Source organism: Syzygium oleosum, unplaced genomic scaffold (genome assembly GCF_021117445.2).
Source record: "Syzygium oleosum isolate NSW1041296 unplaced genomic scaffold, Sole_v2.1 Sole_v2.17, whole genome shotgun sequence".
Classification (NCBI taxonomy): domain Eukaryota; kingdom Viridiplantae; phylum Streptophyta; class Magnoliopsida; order Myrtales; family Myrtaceae; genus Syzygium; species Syzygium oleosum.
In genome coordinates this window covers 5,213,712-5,232,658 of record NW_026607501.1, presented here as the reverse complement: position 1 = coordinate 5,232,658, position 18,947 = coordinate 5,213,712, and the positions used below count along the sequence as shown (strand labels likewise).

At 38.9% G+C, this 18,947-nt stretch overlaps 2 protein-coding genes and 1 pseudogene across 7 annotated transcripts; all 3 read right to left on the bottom strand.

Annotated features, from left to right (window-relative positions):
• Positions 1-1,525: 1,525 nt before the first annotated feature.
• LOC130140290 (uncharacterized) lies at positions 1,526-2,404 on the bottom strand. The gene has a single exon (XM_056319313.1). The coding sequence runs from the start codon at positions 2,402-2,404 to the stop codon at positions 1,526-1,528; it is 879 nt and encodes a 292-aa protein (XP_056175288.1).
• Positions 2,405-8,781: 6,377 nt separating this feature from the next.
• LOC130140323 (uncharacterized) lies at positions 8,782-13,537 on the bottom strand. Of its 6 annotated transcripts, none has more exons than XR_008818336.1 (6): positions 13,292-13,537; positions 11,808-12,674; positions 10,637-10,880; positions 10,116-10,218; positions 9,985-10,026; positions 8,782-9,231 (listed from the first exon to the last, which is right to left on the bottom strand). XR_008818336.1 is itself a non-coding variant. In XM_056319434.1 (2 exons), the coding sequence occupies exon 2, from the start codon at positions 12,419-12,421 to the stop codon at positions 11,891-11,893; it is 531 nt and encodes a 176-aa protein (XP_056175409.1). In that variant the 5' UTR covers positions 12,422-12,820; positions 13,292-13,530; the 3' UTR covers positions 11,692-11,890. The 6 variants fall into 6 exon arrangements, 4 of the variants coding, with proteins under 4 accessions (XP_056175409.1, XP_056175408.1, XP_056175410.1 ...); XR_008818335.1 differs by having other exon boundaries at positions 10,637-10,876; XM_056319434.1 differs by lacking the exons at positions 8,782-9,231; positions 9,985-10,026; positions 10,116-10,218; positions 10,637-10,880 and having other exon boundaries at positions 11,692-12,820; positions 13,292-13,530.
• Positions 13,538-15,732: 2,195 nt separating this feature from the next.
• LOC115694335 (uncharacterized) lies at positions 15,733-16,619 on the bottom strand (annotated as a pseudogene).
• Positions 16,620-18,947: the final 2,328 nt, after the last annotated feature.

The window sequence follows — 18,947 nt, the reverse complement described above, 5'->3', positions numbered from 1 at the left end:
TGGCATAACCATGAGGAAAAAAAATTAGTTTTGCACATCCCAGAGAGATTTTTGACATGGCAATGGAGCTTTGTCAGGACCATGTCCAAATGGATCTGCATATATAGCTTCCCACCACAGGAATGCACCATGCATTTCTCAGCAAGGCCATGGCACTCCCTGACCATACCTGGAAGCTCAGTGCTCTGATCAGAGATGGCCAATGCAGAAGAAATGTCCACAACCTTGTTCCGAACGAGTTGTCATCTCATTGTGACGACTTTAATTGAGTGAGAGTGGGAGGCCTACAAAGAAATCAACTCGATGGCTTGTTTGCAGGTGGGTTTTGGGTTGGCTGATTCTTGGAAACTCTGTTCTTGGAGTGATTGTATTTGAATTTCTTCTGCTTTTTCTTCTTCCCCGATTCTGCATCTACTAGTTATTATGGAATAAGAGCAAGTTGTGAAGTCAGTGCTGCAATTTGAGAGGGATGAAAGAGGATGAGACTGAATCTTTTAATTTTTCGAAGAAGCTGAATCAGCTTGTGTGTACATTCATGCTAGCACAAGAATTTGAGTATTTGGACTGGGGGGTATCATGTAATTTTGACAGTTTATAAAAACTGTAAGACAGTGACAAACACAATCATATTGAATGGCAAATGGTTCCGAACCTATTCAAGGTTGCAAATTTCTTTTTCATACTTTACAAATTGAACATTTACTTGGACAGATACAACTCTCATCTCTGCATTGGCTTATTTCGGAATATAAATATGGCATTTCAACGTCCAGACAAGGGAACGGATGTTTGGATCCTTCGATAGGAAGACCGTGACAAACACAGTCGTCTCTCTCCAAAGGTCCACTTCCGGGAGAAAAAAAAGGGGTAATGAAAGCCCCAGAAATCACAAGCCAAAAGAAAATGCAGAAGATCCATTGCCAACTTAACATCAAACAAATCCGAACGTGTATTGGATATGATCTGAACTAGAAAACTGAACAACCAGCGTTGAAACCCATTATCTAATAATCTCTCCTTTACAATGCAGTTCAACAAGAAAAAGCACATATATCAGGTCCCTGTTGGCCCATTTCTCCGAAATATCCAAGTTGTTCAAATGCGGCAGAAAAGCCAACTCGGTTACAGACTTGTCAACAAAGGCCCAAAGAACAAGAAGTCTCCCTTTGGGCTCTTATCTCATCGAAGCCCTTTCTTTGAGCTCTTCGGATTTTCCTTAGATCACCGAATATGGTATTTTCAACTTTCTAATTTGTGCAAAAACAAATACTATTAACGCCCAATGTGACACCGTTAAAATTACGAAAGTAAAGAAATCATCTTGAATTATAAAATTCGACTTAATGTAAGGGAAAACAGAGTAGGAAAAAAGTAGTTACATCGGGTTGGGGATGACTAAAAACTCTCATATTCTATGCTATTCTACATGACGAGAAACCCCACACACACACACACACACACATACATACATACATGTATGTATGTATGTATGTGTGTGTGTGTGTGTGTGTTTATATTATTTATATCACAAAGAGACATTCAAATCTTCCAGTGCAGCAAAGAAGTGGTCGTCATTATTTTCACAGCCCTTAAGATGGGAGTGCACGAACTTCTCTCCTGAGCTTCCAAGAAGGTCGTCAGGATCTAACCCATGACCCTCAAGATCGGAGCACGCGGGGTTGGAATCCACTTCCGAACTTTCACCGCCTGCGGCTGAGTTGACCGGAGAAGTCAAGAGATTGTGAAAATCAACATCATGGGCGTAGTTCTTGAAGAAAGCAAAAAGTAGAGGATGAGAAGCTGCGAAATTCTTTTTAAGTGAATCGATCTCGTCATCGTTCAAAACTTTGGAATCACGACCAACTCCAACTCCATAATCATCACCAGCGACGACCTTGACCGATGGGTTGTTCCCCAAATCCATCAACTTCTTGCGCAGACAGTTGAGAATAACCTGGTACTTCATGATCAAGGAGGCGCAGTCCTCCTTTGTCGTGCAGGAATTGCACTCTTTCTCCGCCCAGTCCAGCCACTCTCCCAGACCCTCCGTCGGCATCACGTCGCCCTCGCGACAGAGGTAGGCAGAGATTATCTCCGTGATCGAGGGTTTGCAGACACAGCGGAGCTCACCCTTGGTGGAGACAATGGCGAGGGCGACGTGAGCGCCGGTGAGTTCGTGGAGATCGGAGGCCTTTTTCAAGAGGCCCTTGCGCCTCTTACAGAGTGTTTTGGAGCGATCCTTCGGGTCTTCGATCTTTGCGATTTTTGTCCGCCGGCGCTGGACCGTTGACAATGGAGGAGTTAGCAAATGTTTTTTACTTGGAGAGGGAGAGAGTGCTGGGGCTGTGGCGGGGGCGTCTCGTGGTTTTCTTGGAGTGAGGGAGGGTGATGAATGTCCATGCATGGTCCTCGAGTTTCTTCGAGAGAGAGAGAGAGAGAGAGAGAGAGGGTAAAGGGTTTGGAAACAATGGAAAGAAAGATAGTGCAGCCTTTTGCGATGCTCATGTAGCACGAGGCAGGTACCGCTATTTATAGCAAGTCAGCAACACGAGTGCTGCTTGTACCACTAGAATGATAATTGAAAAAGAATTGAAAGAATGTAGTTGTAAGTTTTGTCTTTGTAAGAATCTTGCAACGCATCGGGATTTTGTTTTGTATTTTTTCGTGTTCAGGTGTTGCACATCCTTTTACTTTCGTTTATGCCACTGCAGCCGTATATTCACCAGTTGTTAACCACCGAGGCGGAAAGGAGATATTAAGACAAACTATTCAATCGAAATATGACGCGTTCCAAATGTAAAAATATCATCCGATTTGGAGGAAAATCTGTCGAGCTAGAGCATTGATCTACGTCAGTCAAGGTCGGTGCCGGTGGTAGTTTTGGATTATGCAACCCTAATTTTTTGTACTTTCGACTTGACTTACGTATATGGTCGAATTAGGCCCCCAAGGTCGATGCTTGTGTTAGTTCTAGATTACGCTGTTATGATTTTTCGTCCTTTCGACTTGACTTGCATAGATGGTCGAATTAGGTGCTCGAACTTTTTACTCATGTTGATTATATACTCCGCCTTTCCTATATTGTAGAATCACTAATTCGCCCAATCGATTCCTTTTTTTATTAACACCCGATGCGCGCAATCAAAAGTAAAGGAATCGCTTTAGTTCAACCTAATGTAAGATAAGAAGACAAAAATAACGTGACATGTTAGGAGAGAGAGAGAATATTGTCAAACTCATCCCAAGGCCACTTTGCAACAACATCAATCCGATTGCAAAAAGGAAATAAAGCAAAGCTGTCCTGCTTAGGAAGATCTTCCATCAATCACTTTTTCTCCGGAAGCGATTACAACAAAAAATGCTTTTATGCATTTCGGGAATTTTTTTTTCTACTATTCAGGTGTTAGTAATTGCTATCAATTTTGGAGGAAAATTTGTAAGCGAATGCAATCCTTCTTTCTAAATGCTGGTTAAGAGGTGCTGGAGCTGGAGTTAAAAGAATGAGTAGCTAAAAGGTGCTGGTAATGGAATCTCGGAAGGGAACAAAGGGTAATGGAATTTTTTTTTTGTCGAAGGGTAATGGAAATTTCGAACGCTACAAATTCGACATCGAAGCCGCTGTTACGCATTTCGGAATTTTTTTTCCTTTTTTTGTATTTTCTAGTTTTTGGGTTTTACTAATTACTATCATCCAATTTGGGGGAAATTTTATTGAGTTAGAAAATTGATTTGAAACGAATGGTAAACTTCTTAAAATATCACGCGTCGTCACGGAAAAGCCAAAGGGCAAATTCGCAAGCGAATGGGGGTTATTAAGTTCTCCGTCAATAAATCTCGAAACAAAGGCCCAAGGGTCCATCTTCCGCAGCGACGGAGGAGGACGTTGAGTCGTTGATCGTGAAGTACAAGGCCATTTGCAATTGCGTGCGCAAGAAATCAGAGAATGTTCCATCGATCATGATCGGTGTTGGTCGTGGTTTCAAAGTTGGACGTCGAAAATTTTGGAGCAATTTTTATGTTTTTGGTTCTTTCAACTTGACCCATGTAGATCGCCAAATTAGGTGCTCGAGAGAGAGCGAAGGGGCATGGAGTACGAACTGATTTGGTGTGGGGTTCATAGCACCATGATTGCAACTTAGACAACTAGAATAACAATTAAAAATAATTGAAAAAGTTGTGGTGTGGCTTTTGACTTTTATGTCTTAGATTCAGTTGTCCACATGCGAGACACCTTCCCTCCTTGTCTTCAGTTGTCCCACGTTCAGGTGTCGCATCCTTTTCTTTTCTTGAATACCACTGTAGTCATAAATTCACTAGTTGTTAAATATGAAGCTGAAGGAGATATTGAGACAAACTATTAAATCAAAATATGATGCATTCCAAATGTAAAATTATCATCCGATTTGGAGGAAAATTTGTCGAGCTAGAAAATTAATCTACATCGATCAAGTTCAATGTTGATGGCAATTCTGGAGTTGGACGTCGAAAATTTCAAGGTGATTCTAGTTTTCCGTCCTTTCAACTTGACCTATGTAGATCATCAAATTAGGCACTCAAACTTTTCACCCGTGTTAATTAAATACTCTTGCCTTTCACGATGTGTGGAATCGATGATTCATCAAATCAATTCCTTTTGCCATTAGCACCCGACGTGGCAGTTAAAAGTAAAGAAATCGCTTTGAACTACAAAATTCAATCTAATATAAGATAAGAAGAAGGAAAAATAAAAACGGTAACATGTTAGGAAGAGAGAGAGAGAGAGAGAGAGAGCGCGCGCAGCTGTCGGCCGTCATATTCCGACTCATCCCAACACCACCTTGCCACCATCATAGAAACTGAGCATGCCATTCGAGCCTATACGATGAAGAATCAATGTGGATTAATCGAAACATGCTACAACATCGATTGCTAACATGACATTTATGATGGAAAAATAGAATACAAGCAATGGCCAATGGGAAAACGCTCAATGAAAGAGTCGGGGCTGTCGTTACGTTTCCTATATTGGAAGATGTCAACTTCATTCTTTCCTCCCAAAGTTCCAACAGACAGGCCGTCTGACCTCCTCTCTTTTCGCAAGTCATAATAATATTCTCTTCAGTGCTTTCAGTGCGCTCTAATCGTGGTGATCCTGGAGTTGGAGCTAAAAGAAAGATTCTTGCACTCTTTTTAACTTTTTCTTAGCCTTGTACTCGTGCCCACTGTTAACTCTTTTCTTAGTGTTGGACTCATGAGCTCTCATGACAAATTTTGCTTTCTTTTAACTCTTTTCTTAATTATTAATTTGGTGCCCAAGGACAGTCACTTGCCTCGTGCTCTTTGATCGTCACCAAATCATCAAATTCATAGCCAGATTCATCAAAACACAATCTTTCCACACAACGAGGGAAATGGCATTGGCCAAATTGATAAGACCTGTTTAGAGCAAAATACTAACTGCTGGCAGAACAACGAATTTTGCAACGCATTTCGGAGTTTTTTGTTTCTTTTCTTTTGTATTTTCTAGTAGTCAAGTGTTACTATCCTTTGGTTTTCTTTTCTTTTCATTTATGCCACTTTAGTCATGAATTTCGGTTGTTTTAAATTTACTCGGTATTAAACGTAAAGCTAAAGAAGATGTTGAGACAACCTAATATATCACAAATAAAATGCATTTCAAGAGTAAAATATCATCCAATCCGGAGGAAAATCCGTCGAGCTAGAAAATTAATCTACAACGGTCAAGGTAGATGCCGGTGGTAGTTTTAGAGTTGTACGTCAAAAATTATGCAATTTTAGTCTTTCGTCTTTTCAACTTAACTTATGTAGATGGTCAAATTGGGTGCTCGAACTTTTTACTTGTGTTAATTAAATTCTCTGCCTTTCATGATACTTGGAATTTATAATTCGCCCCATCGATTCCTTTTTCCAGTAACATCCGATGCGGGTAGCTAAAAGTAAAGAAATCACTTTAAGATATAAAATTCAATCTAATGTAAGATAAGAAGAAAAAGAAAATATAGTAACAAGTTAGGAGGAGAGGAGAGGCGAGAGAGAGCGCAACTATCCACCATCACATTCCCATTGATATTGTCGACTCATCCCAAGACCAACCGTGCCACAACATAATGGACGATTGCAAACAGCAAAAGGGCAAAAGGTATCCTGTTTATCACTTTTTCTCCGGAAGTGATTACAACATCAAATGCTTTTACGCATTTGGGAATTTTATTTTATTTTATTTTTATGTATTTTATAGATTCAGGTATTACTAATTACTATCGTTTTTGGAAGAAAATTTGTTGAGCTAGAAAATCAGTCTGAAACGAATAGTGAGTTTCTTAAAATAGGGTTAATACCACGAAAAACCCCAAACTGGTACATCTGTGACAAATTTACCTTCAACTATATTTTTGACCATAAAAAACCCTAAACTGGTACACCTGTGACAATTTTACCCCGAACTATTTTTTTGACCATAAAAAACCCAACACTGGTTTACCTGTGACAATTTTACCCCCGAACTAATTTTTTGACCACCAAAAATCCCAAACTGGTACACCTGTGACAAATTTACCCTCCGTTAGTTTCTGTTAAATTTTACTGTCAAATTGCTAAGTTTAATGACACGTGGTAATTGACATGTGTATTGATTTTGGGTTTTACCCCTCTGTTTGTCACAAATTTATCAATTTGTGATTTTTCGTGATATTAATATAATTTAACGGACACTAACATAGGGTAAATTTGTCACAAATGTACCAGTTTGGGGTTTTTAGTGGTCAAAAAATTAGTTCGGGGGTAAAATTGTCACAGGTGTACCAGTGTGGGGTTTTTGGTGGTCAAAGAAATAGTTCGAGGTAAAATTGTCACAAGTGTACCAGTTTTGGGTTTTTGATGGTCAAAAAAATAGTTCGGGGTAAATTTATCACAGGTGTACCAGTTTTGGGGTTTTTGTGGTAAAAAAAAAAGTTCGGGGTAAAATTATCGCAGGTGTACCAGTTTAGGGTTTTTCGTGGTATTAACCCCTTAAAATATCATGTGTCGTCAGTGGAACCAAAGGGCAAATTCCCAAGCGAGATTTAATTATTTCATTGGCCAAACAAAAATGAGGGTTACTAAGTTCTCCATCGATAAATCTCGAAACAAAGGCCCAAGGGTCCATCTTCCGTCGTGACGGAGGAGGACGTCGAGTTTTTTATCATAATGTACAAGGCCATCCGCGATTGTGCGTGCAAGAAATTAGAGAATATTCCATTGGTCATGGTCGGTGTTGGTCGTAATTCTGGAGTTGGACGCCAAAAATTTTGGGGCAATTCCGATTTTTTGTCCTTTCAACTTGACCCATGTAGATGGTCAATTAGGTGCTCGAACTTTTTGTTTTGTGTTAATTAAATGCTCCATCTTTCATAATATGTTTTACCATTAACACCCAATGTGGCAATTAAAAGTAAAGAAATCGTTTTAAATTATAACATTCAATTTAATATAAGATAAGAGAAATAAAAATGAGAAGGAAAAAATACAGTGACATGTTAGGAGGAGAGAGAGAGAGCATAGCTATCGACCGTTGTATTCCATCGATATCCCAACATCACCTTGCCACCATGACATCCACCATGATCATCGAGCTTAGTGGATCCCATCAAGAGGTTTAACGAAGGAAGCTCGTCACGAGATTTTCAATCGAAATTATGCTGGTTTGTTTGTCTACATTAATTGTATGATTTTTTTTTTTTACTCTCTTCAATAAATTGAATATTGAACTTTGAATAAAATATCAAGTAAAATAGTTATGATAGTTGCAACATTTAAGTAAAGGGATAAAAATTTTGAAAATTTAAGACACTAAATAAAATTATAAGACCCGGTTAATATTTTTTCTAAAATTTATAGGATATAACAATGCATAATTCTATACTTTTACCATTCTCATGGTTCAATGTGCTATACTAGGCATCGCTATATGTATACAAAACCCACCTAGACTTCTACATATAATAATGTAAAACGCCATTGACATATATCTGGTTTATGAGCTATATTTTCCCTCAATTCCTCCAACCACAACTAATGGTAGTTGGAGGAAACTTCCTCCAATCATTCTTGTGATCAGTGGATTATGAGTTGTGAACATGATCCACGTGCAAAATTAACCAAATATAAACATAGGTGATGTCCATGGTTATACCCCATCAATGTTGGAGGGAACTTTGAAAAACACGGTCCGATAAGTGTGGTGTAGGCCACAATATGGTTCTTTGTAAACAGAAAGCACCCATGTAAAGTACAAGGACTATAGTAAGACCAATTACATAATCTGAATCCTGTGTTTCAAACCCAATAGGAGATGAATAATATAATCTCAGAAGCCCAAGAAATTTAATCATCCGTAAGCAAAGGAAAAGCTATTTTTCACCTTGAAAAAACTCAAAGTGTGATTGACACTTTACGAGCTATAGTTATCAACTAAGCACAAGAACAAACCTACCAATTAACCCCAACCACAATGCGTGCGTTTCAATCACCTATAAATGAGAAAATTTGTGTTTTCCTTCCCATCAGAGGTCAGGCCTATAAACTCGAAGAATTTATTAGATGCTCTGGATACTTGTGAACCTAGTAAATCTTAACCATTGAATCATTGGACCCCACATAGAACGGTCCCAATGATAATAAGATCATCGGGCTCATGTGCACCTGGAGAATATAGCTTTTCTGAGAATGGTTATATGTTTCTAGTGAACAGACCATATAAATAAAGTGCTGTGCTTTGGGAAGAACTTACAAGAAATATGACAGTTGCAGGAGAAGCTCACTACTAAATTATTCAATTAACATTCTTTGCATATCTTTATACAACATGCATCATTGGCCATCTTGACAGATACTTTCACATCAAAGTGCTCTGATAACAGAGTGAGCAACAATGACTATTAGGCTGATACTTCCCAGTGCAGAATCAACAAAAGATCTCCGCAATTATTTCGGGCCTTGCATGCAGCAAACATATACCAGCGACGTCTAAGAGCTATTGTGAACTTTTAATTATACAAAGATTGTCTAATTGTGTACGTCAGTAATGCTCCCGCCATAGTAGCCGTGGTGCACATGCCTCTTTGCACAAATTAAAGAGCTCGTCATCCATTGTTATGCCATCTTTTTCAGTATTTTACAGAACTCCGGAGCCATTTCTGCCAGCTGCTATATAAGTTTTCAGCGACACCCTCGAGGCAATCACCTTGACACCCACTTCACAAAAATGAAGAAGCAGAATGGAAAAAAGAAGAAGAAAAGAATCAGTTATCCATGCTGAAATCAACATGAGAAGCCGAAGATTTAAAACCGCCCTTTACAGGCAGTTTGTACATGACAGATTTAGAAAATTTCCTCGGATTGCATAGGACAGAATGTCACTTCCATTTCTGACGCTCATGCACTAACACGGCCTCTCTTTTTTTTTGACAAAAGGACCAGCACTTTGTTGATAACTTGATAACTTATAGAGCCATAATTTGTGATTTCTATTATTTAGAAGACGTTTCATAAGTTGCAAGCTGTTCTAAATTCAGAATTAGTATGCTCATGCTGCTGTATTAGCAAGACTGCTCATTCCCGACCATATCCAAGGGCCTTTCTCTACAAACTATTCAGAGTTCTAAATTGGAAGAAAGTATAACGGTGGTACCGCATCATTGACGATGTGGTGTCACATTGACTCACATATCTTGATGTTCAAAATTGTTAAGTAATACAAAGAAATCAGCACACTTAGAATTACCGTTGCAGCAGATACTAATTTATAATATTTGATGCAATCATGCTTTACACTAGTTATCCTATCTCTATATTTCAATCTTTGCGACACTACAACATATCAATTGTTATCTAGATCCAATCGAGTGATTAACTGACCAAAATGTTCATCATCATAGAAAGAGAGAAGTAATTCAGCGAAAAGACTAGCTATCTTACAGAAAGTTAAAAAAAAAAGTCGATGCATACCTTCATTAACCTCAACACATCTTTGCCTACCAGAAAAATTCCCTAACAAGTAATTAAAATTTGATTCAGAGAGCTATCCAAATTAACCCCCAAAAGAAACAACATTACTATCAAAACCATGGAAGTATTACCAGTAAGATGGCAGGAACTGGAATGATAAAGTCGAAGTAGAGTGTGGCTTTTGGAAAGAGATATATCAAGCAGCATGATAGCATTAACAGCTCCACTAGCCCCCTAAAAGGATATCACCATTAAGATAAAACTCGAGCACATGCCAGTTGCATTACATAAAAGTTGAAGGTTTCACGGCTATTTCATAAATCGAGCCCAGGATCTTCCAGAATATGGTATCACACACTTGCAGCACCAAAAAGCATGCTTTACTTCTGATCATGTCAACAAGCATTGTTTCGGATTATAGATAATGCACCTTGACATAATCTATGAAAGATAGGAAGCGCTATTTCATGTTTTGGGACTGGAAACTGCAATCGCCTATCTCAAAGTAAAGCACGATTTTTCTAGACCATTTCAGATTGTCAACAAACTGACATTCAAAGACATGGAATAAACTTAAAGTGGACGGGACGTGACTAGTGGATTAACATAAATTATTGTTCCTCTCGATAGTAGTTGCTCTATTTACACATACCAATCCTGGCATTCTCGAAGGGTCTATGCGGAACATTCCTTGACCGTGCAAAGTTTGAGATAAGAAAAATTTGCATTAGCTAAAAGTCCACAAAATAATTCTACGCATATTTCCATATATTCAGTTTACCTTCGACTGCGAACGCATGAAAGCATGATTCACTAAATAGAATTCTGGACCACCAAGAGCCACAGCCAGATACAACTTTAACAAGAATTCTGATCCAAAATTTCTCCCAATCTAACTGTACATAATTAATTAGAAACAAGTAGAGCACAGGATATCATCCATCAAATAGAAAAATCAAACCACCTAAGTAAGGTATCTACTTATTCCGAGGCACAAGACCACAAACGGTACAATTGTACCTAACATATTTCAGAAAAGGTCCCCATCATAAACATAAACAAAAGAGAAAGAAATCTTTCTCTCTCACTCTCTCCCCCACCAGAAAACTGGCCATTTTCAAATGCATAAAAGTTACAGTCTTTCTATTGTTAAAGCTTCAAAATGAAGATAAGCAATTCTACAAATTCAAATACACAGGAGCATTAAATTGTCAGGAAAACTAAAACATTTAAGCGAAAAAGGCATCTTTTCTCAAAGGAAAAAAGAAGATGAAGAGGCGTTAAATCATACATTGTACCCCAAAAAGTAAAGTCCAGTCATGTCATAGATTGTATGCTCCATGGTCATATGGCTGAAACAAGTTATCAGCATGTGCAGACGACTGCTCTTAAAGTTGTCTAAGGAAAGCTGCACTAAAGAATCATAGACTCACTTGGATTGAGAAATGAAATTTTATAATTTAGACCAGCATCGTCTGGCCTGGTTTTATTGGAGACCTTTAGTTCTAGGATAGAGATCTTACTGTAAAGTTTTTCATCATAAAACTACGATCAGCAATCTGCCATAGCATAAAAACAGCAACATTTGTGATTATCAGCCTCAGAACACGTTGTCAACTGTTAGCATTCTAAACCAAGATATCCTACGGATGGGAAGGTAAAATACCCTTGAAAATTATGCTTGAGCTACATGAATGTACAATCAAGTAAACTTCAATCATAACCTAGTGTTTCCACTAGATGTTCGAAACCATAAAACCAAGAAAAGTCAAGGAACGGTCATTTGTACGACCCTAGAAAGCAGCTTATGCAGTAGCCCTTACCTTTAGTTAAGTTTATCATGAGGGCTAACAGAAACACTTATGAAAAGCATTCTGCTAAGGTGGCCAAGAACTTAAGTTTCTCATCAGTAAGTGGCAGCAGACCAGGTGATCACGATACCCCTGCATGAATCAAACCCTGCAACCACTGAGAGCACTCTTGCAGCCTCTTCTTGAACTTCAATCTCCAGAGAATCAAGAGAGCTGACCAAGAGGTGAATGACCTCACCAACTTCCATGACCACCTTCACAAATTTCTCATCGTCATTCGCAACTTCGTGCAAACTAGCCAGAGCTTGGCTCTTCATTTCTGGGTCTTCCTCAATCTTCCTCCTTGTCCAAAAATCCTTAACATAAAACCTCATGTCCTCCTTACAAGCCCCAAAGCTGGGCTTTGAGACAACAACGGCATACCCATGAGGAAAAAAACTGGTTTTGCACATCCTGGAGAGATTCTTGACATGGCAACGGAGCTTTGTCAAGACCATGTCCAAATTGCTCTGAATCAATAGCTTCCCGCCATAGGGATGCACCATGCATTTCTCAGCAAGGCCACGACACTCCCCGACTGCGAACGTCATTTCTTGAACCATGCCTTGGAAGCTCAGTGCACTCATCAGATATGGTCAATGCAGAAGATATTTCCATGAGCTTGTTCCGAATGAGTTGCCATCTCACTATGACGACTTTGATTGAGTGAGAGGGGGAGGCCTACTCGAAGGCTTGTTTGCAGGTGGGGTTTGGGTTGGTTGATTCTTGGAAACTCTGTTCTAGGAGTGATTGGATTTGAATTTCTCCTGCTCCTTCTTCTTCCCCCATTTCTGCATCTAATAGTTGTTGTGGAAGAAGAACAATTTGTGAAGTCAGTGTCTGCAATTTGAGAGGGATCAAAGGGGATGAGACTTTAACCTCAATTTCAGGAAGAAGCTGAATTGGAGCTTGTGTGTTCATTCATGCTAACCCGAGAATTTGAGTATTTGGACAGTGGAGTCATGTAAAAGCGGCAGTTCATAAAACTGTAAGACAGTGTGACAAACAGAGTCAAATTGAATGGCAAATGGTAAATCTATATTCCGAACCTATTCAAGGTTGCAAATTTCTTTTTCATGCTTTGCAAATTGAACATTTCCTTGGACAGATACAACTCTTTTCTCTGCATTGGCTTATTTTGGAATATAAATATGGCATCCCAATGTCAAGAAGCAGAACTAACACAGTCATCTCTCTTCGTTGGTCCACTCTCGGTAGAAACCCAGAAATAGCGAGAACAAGGAAAAGGCGGAGGAACCATTACCAATTTACAATCAAACAAATCCGAACTTGTATTGGATATGATCTGAACTGGAAAATTTGAACAACCAGCGTTGAAACCCATTATCTACTCTCTTTAGTACAACGTATTTTAACAAGAAAAAACACATCCATATTTACATCACAGAGAGACACCCAAATCTTCAAGCGCAAGAAAGTCATCCTGATTATTATACCCATCGCCCCTCAAGATCGGAGCGCATGGACTCCACTCCCGAGCTTCCCTCGCCGGCGACCGAGTTCTCTGGCGAAGTCAAGAAACCGTGGCGGTGGTGACCGTCGCCGACGCAGCACTCGAAGAGAGTAAGAAAGTCGTCAGGAATACACCCATAGCCGTCAAGATCGGAGCGCGTGGGGGTGGACTCCACTCCCGAACATCCACCACTGGCGGCCGAGTCAGGCTATCAGAATTGGCAAGTTTATCAGGTGCTTATCACTGACGATATGTTTAGCAACCTTTCTGTTTTAACAAATAATTTCTAATCAGAAATTATTTTTTATATTTTTATTTTTTAAAATAGTTTCTAAGAAAAAAACGTATTTAGTAACTGCACAAAATTTCTATTTCTGGAATAGAAAATAAAAACGCGTTTAGTAACTGTATAAAATTTCTATTCCTGAAATAAAAAAAATTTAATTTTTTCATATGATTATCTACTTAAAGTTTTTGAAGAAGACAACTTCTTTGGTTTTTTTTAATTACTTGAACATTCATAAATTCATGATTTTTACGTTTAAAAAAAATACCTTTATGGGGTCATTATGAGAGTGGCATGGCCTAACTAATAAAATCATAATATATATGATATAGAATCGGATGACGTTAATACAATTAACAAAAATATATCTATAATAGTTTACAAACACATTACAAAAGTCATGAATGACCTTAATACAATTAACAGAAATGTAGTCATAATAGTTTACAAAGACATTACAAAAGTCGGAAATACAAAGTCATGGAATCTCATCCATATTGTGATCCCTTGCCATTTTATTTGTAATATTTTTCCTAATCATGTTTATCTTAGCTACCCCCGTAAGTGATGTATCGTCTGCAACCTCTATTTGTGTAGGTCCGAATGGGTACTCCGGATCTCCATATAGGGAAAAGTTTTTGTCCATCTTGTCTTCCTCACGAATGTAATTATGGAGAGCACAACAAGCAATTACAATAAGTGCTTGCTTTCGAATTGAAAATGGAGGCATATGTCTCAAAATGAAAAAACGATTCTTTAATGCTCCAAATGACCTCTCAATGACATTCCTGAGTGAAGAGTGCCTACGGTTGAACAATTCTTTCGCTATTCTGAGCCGTCTCCCTTTACCTTTATAATCGTTCAAATGATACCGTTCACCTTTAAACTGAGTTAAAAATCCCGGAAGTGATGTATAACCAGAATCTACCACATAATATTTGCCTATAAGAAGGAACACATAAATTTGTTATGATATGCAACTGTTATACAATCATAAAGAAAATTATATTTTATAGACAACGAAAATACCGAGTGGTGGTCGAGGAAATTGCAGTCGAGGAGTCTTGAGTGCTGCTGAGAGCATTCGACAATCATTAACAGATCCTTCCCACCCAGCATACACGAAAGTAAATTTCATATCAAACGAATAAGCACACATCACATTCTGTGTAGTACTTCCTTTCCTACCTCTAAATGGGATTTGCTGCGACATAGGGATAGAAGCATTAATGTGAGTGCCATCAATAACACCTACGCAGCCTTAAGATTTTATGAAAGTCTAGTGTTACACATGATTATCAACCACATGATTTGATTGTGTATAATCAATATGAAAATCATACCTTGAAGTAGCATTTATGGTTAGGATCCATGAGAATCTCCTCTGAGACAACATCAAAGGAAGGTGGTTTGATAACTTCATTTGATAGTTTGATAATTGCTTTCAACACTATATTGAAATACTTGCTTATTGTTGCTCCCGAACGTTGGAATCTCTCACATAAATCTCTGTTTGAGTTTTTGCGACCAACCAAAGATAAAAATATCTCAATTTGTTCATCTACCCTTATATATCGACTATCTTTCGACCAACCTCTTGCGTTCATTAAACCACATAGGTTCAGAAAAACATGGCTCTCCATTCTGAAGGCTTCATATATCCTATCTGAATGTCCATAAACAATCTCCCTTACCCATTCAGGTCCTGACAATTTACTGTCCCTAATAGGTTCTTTCTTATGAACAGACATGTCCACTGCAAGAATATTCAACCATGTTATCATTATGTCAATATCAATGTCATCCAAAACCTGTTCAACTTGTGCTACTTGCCCATTAGACATACTATTTTGTCCCCCTTCCATAGTACCTATGCCATTACACAAATACAAGAACATTAATATAGATATATAAAAAAATACCCAATAACAACAAATAACATAAGTCCAACAAATAACATAAGTCATAAAGTGAAACAAACCAAATATAAAAATCGCATACAATCCATCATACCCAAGCCACCACACAAATGCAAGAGTCTGAACATCCAAAACCTTAAAAACCAAATAAAAACCAACAACATAAGTCATACAGTCAATGAAACCCCATGCAATCCACAGTATATTTCCCAACATCTATTAAAGACATTGGAGAAGTCCATTTCTCCTTTCAACCGGTGATAAGATGAAAGCATCCCTCCATGCGGCACTAACGCAAGCTCGTTCTACTGCCTTGTTGTAAAGATTCTGCTCCAACTCAGACATGCTTACCAAGACTCCAATCATGACAACTATAGAGTAGGGGTCTACAGGTGGTGATGCGACCTATGAGGTGACAGAACCAGACACAGATTGACTTGCCCTAGTTTTGATCAAATCTTGTAAGGCTATGCAGGTGCTACTAATAACATTTGCGTGACTCTGTCTTCTCCTCTTGATATTTGGAGTCCTATCCAACTTGTGCTTATCATGAACTAGAGTAGCAGTTTTGTCAGATGTAAAGACTCCCTCGTCAATATGGTGTTCACTTACATCCTCTCGACCACCGTCTGCATCACCACCACTAGTGTCACCTTCGTCCGACGCCATCAAATCTTCGACATTTCCAACTGCATGCTCCCCAGTAGCATATATATCACCAAATACAATACACAAGTCGGGATATTGAGGAAACCCATCCTTCTTGAATTTTGTTCACTCACTATTATCCTGCAATTTTCATAATGATGACATACGTCAACAACTATTTTGTTTACATTATCCCAGCCAAATCCGGATTGTGAAAAAAGCTTCTTAAAACTACCATATTGTTTTCTCAGTTTGTTCACCTTGTTCTTCAACTGCACTTGATTATATTGGAGTCCTAACCGTTTATTAAATTCAGTCTGTATGTTAGTCCACCTTGCTTTGTTGTAAGTAGAAAAGGTGCGATTTCCCTTTTTGACCTCTTCTACCAACAAACTGACATACAAGTTGGTTAAAGACTCGGTCCACTTTGCGTTGAATGCCTCTTTCTGGGATGCCATTTAACGTTCACTAGTTGAACATCATATGAGTTCATGATAATCATCTAGATGGAAAACCACTTTCTGCATTGTTTTTTTAAAGTAAAGGTGTACAAAAAGTGCCACACCAACCCATCCATCGGTGGCCGCATTGGTTTGCGCTCAGTTCCTTTCACGAGAGGTCCTGGGTTCAAACTCACCCATCGGTGATTTAAGTGGGGAGTCGTGGCGGTGGGATGCTGCGCTAGCCCCCCTCGAGGACTAGTCGGGCATCACCGCTGGTTTGAGCACTAGCTCGCCGGCTGCGCGGACACCTCGATTATCAAAAAAAAAAAAAGTGCCACACCAAATACCATGCAAAGTAAATGAAAATCAACCAAAAAGAGAAGACCTAAAAATATATATATAGTTTGTTTTTACACAAGTCCTTAGTAACTTTGTCTTTAGTTTTCCTCATTCAGTAAACATCATTCACTTTTATAATCCCGAGAATAACCTTTATCTGTTCCAACTTCAATCAACTCAATTTTAGCCTTGCTTTTGTTCCTTTCGCTATATTATGCTTCTCCAACTACATCTCCTTTTCCTTTTTCCTCTTTTTCCACTACAACACCCCCACCCAACTCTACAACAACACCCTGCCCGCCTCCCTCCCCTTCCTTCCTCTCATTAGGGAAATGTCACCAAGCACTTATCTATCATGAAATCATGCAGCAAAATGACTCCAACCGGTCTAGCTAATCATAAAAAAGACTAGATATTAAAAAAAGCCTAAAACAATATTCCAAGTCGAGAGATTATGAAGTCCAATTTGATTCCACAAGCATGAATACAACCTAGTATCAATAAATAAATGACTACGTGAATTGATATGTAAACACCTTAAACCAACCTTTGCAAGCCTATACTAACAGCGAAACAAAAGCTCTGTCCACTTTTTTTTAGTATGACACAGAGACCTCACTATCCTGATGATCAAAACAGAGAACACACAAGATTGACCAATAAATAGGGCTACTTTTGGTACTTCAACCTGGACTATCGGAAGGTATATTGAACCTCTTAAATTTGACCTTGAAAACTTGTAAACTCCTCCATTATCTCAGACAAACACTCTCAAGTCCACATTTTTTCAAGCAAGTATTTTAAATTCAAAAGGCTGATCATCCAGAGGCAACAAGATATCCTATAAACTTTAATACACCACAACATGAGCACATAGATGATCAGGAACTTCTTGTAAAGCAATAAGACATTCTATAGAAGCTCGTCAAAATAATGCATTTGTCATTATTTCCTTGGACCAAAATTAAAGCTTGACATGAGATTAATACTCTTAAGTAAATCTTTCCACAAAACGAGTCGCATGCCAAACAAGTAGTAGCTCTAGAACAAGTGGACTTTGAATCATATATAAAACGCTCTATCTGATGCACACAACAGCTTTGGCTTTCCCATTTAGAAGGCAGTCAAATGCTGTTTTCTACTAAACCACCCGAAGCCCAGCCTAAACTATCCCTTAGAAAAGCACATCCTCAAAAGGCTTTCCCCAGATTAATGTTAAAAGAAAGAGGACTCGTATCAAATTCATTAATTAAAAAAAATAGAGAAATATTTTTAACCACCAGAAGTGCAAGGTTAGTCCGATACAATCGGAGAATATTTGTAAACAGTCGGCCAAAGATACTAAATAGCATAAGAATGTATCGAAGCTTCCAAACTTGAACCAAAATTAAAGCTTGACATGAGATTCATAGCATAATGTAATCAACGCTACAGCATCAATCGACGCTAGGGTTTCAAATTTACAAACAATCAGAGCAAATCCATATGCAGAATGCAGCCATTCAACTTCAAGAAGTGAGAAGCACAACTAAAGAATGTACAACCACAAGGAATCGAAGCGAAAAACCTGGATTCGGGCTACCGAGAGAAGCAACCGAGAGAGAGCCGAGCACGATTGGAGCAATTGACAGCCGAGCGAAGAAAGGGCGATTGGAGAGAGGCGACTAGAGAGAGGCGACACGACTGGACAGGGCGACCGAACTGATGCGACCGCCGGAGGCGACTTGTGTATAGATCTGGACTGGACGAGAGACGACAAAGGTAACGCCGACACCACCGGAGAGAGGCGACCGGACGGAGGCGACACCACTAGAGAGAGCCGACCGGACGGATGTGATGCCACCAGAGAGGGACGGCGAGACAGAGGCGATGCTTTGGAGGTGGTGAGCTGAGAGGGAGAGCACGAGTTGGAAAGGTGAAGGAGCGAGAAAGAGATATTTTGCTTTAGAGGGTTCCAGCAAAAATCGTTTCTGTTTTTTTTTTTTCTAGAAATAAGAAGTAGAT

Bases quoted from the DNA above. Each gene is read 5' to 3' on its own strand.
- LOC130140290 (XM_056319313.1), bottom strand. From the start codon at position 2,404: ATGCATGGACATTCATCACCCTCCCTCACTCCAAGAAAACCACGAGAC.
- LOC130140323 (XM_056319434.1), bottom strand. From the start codon at position 12,421: ATGAGTGCACTGAGCTTCCAAGGCATGGTTCAAGAAATGACGTTCGCA.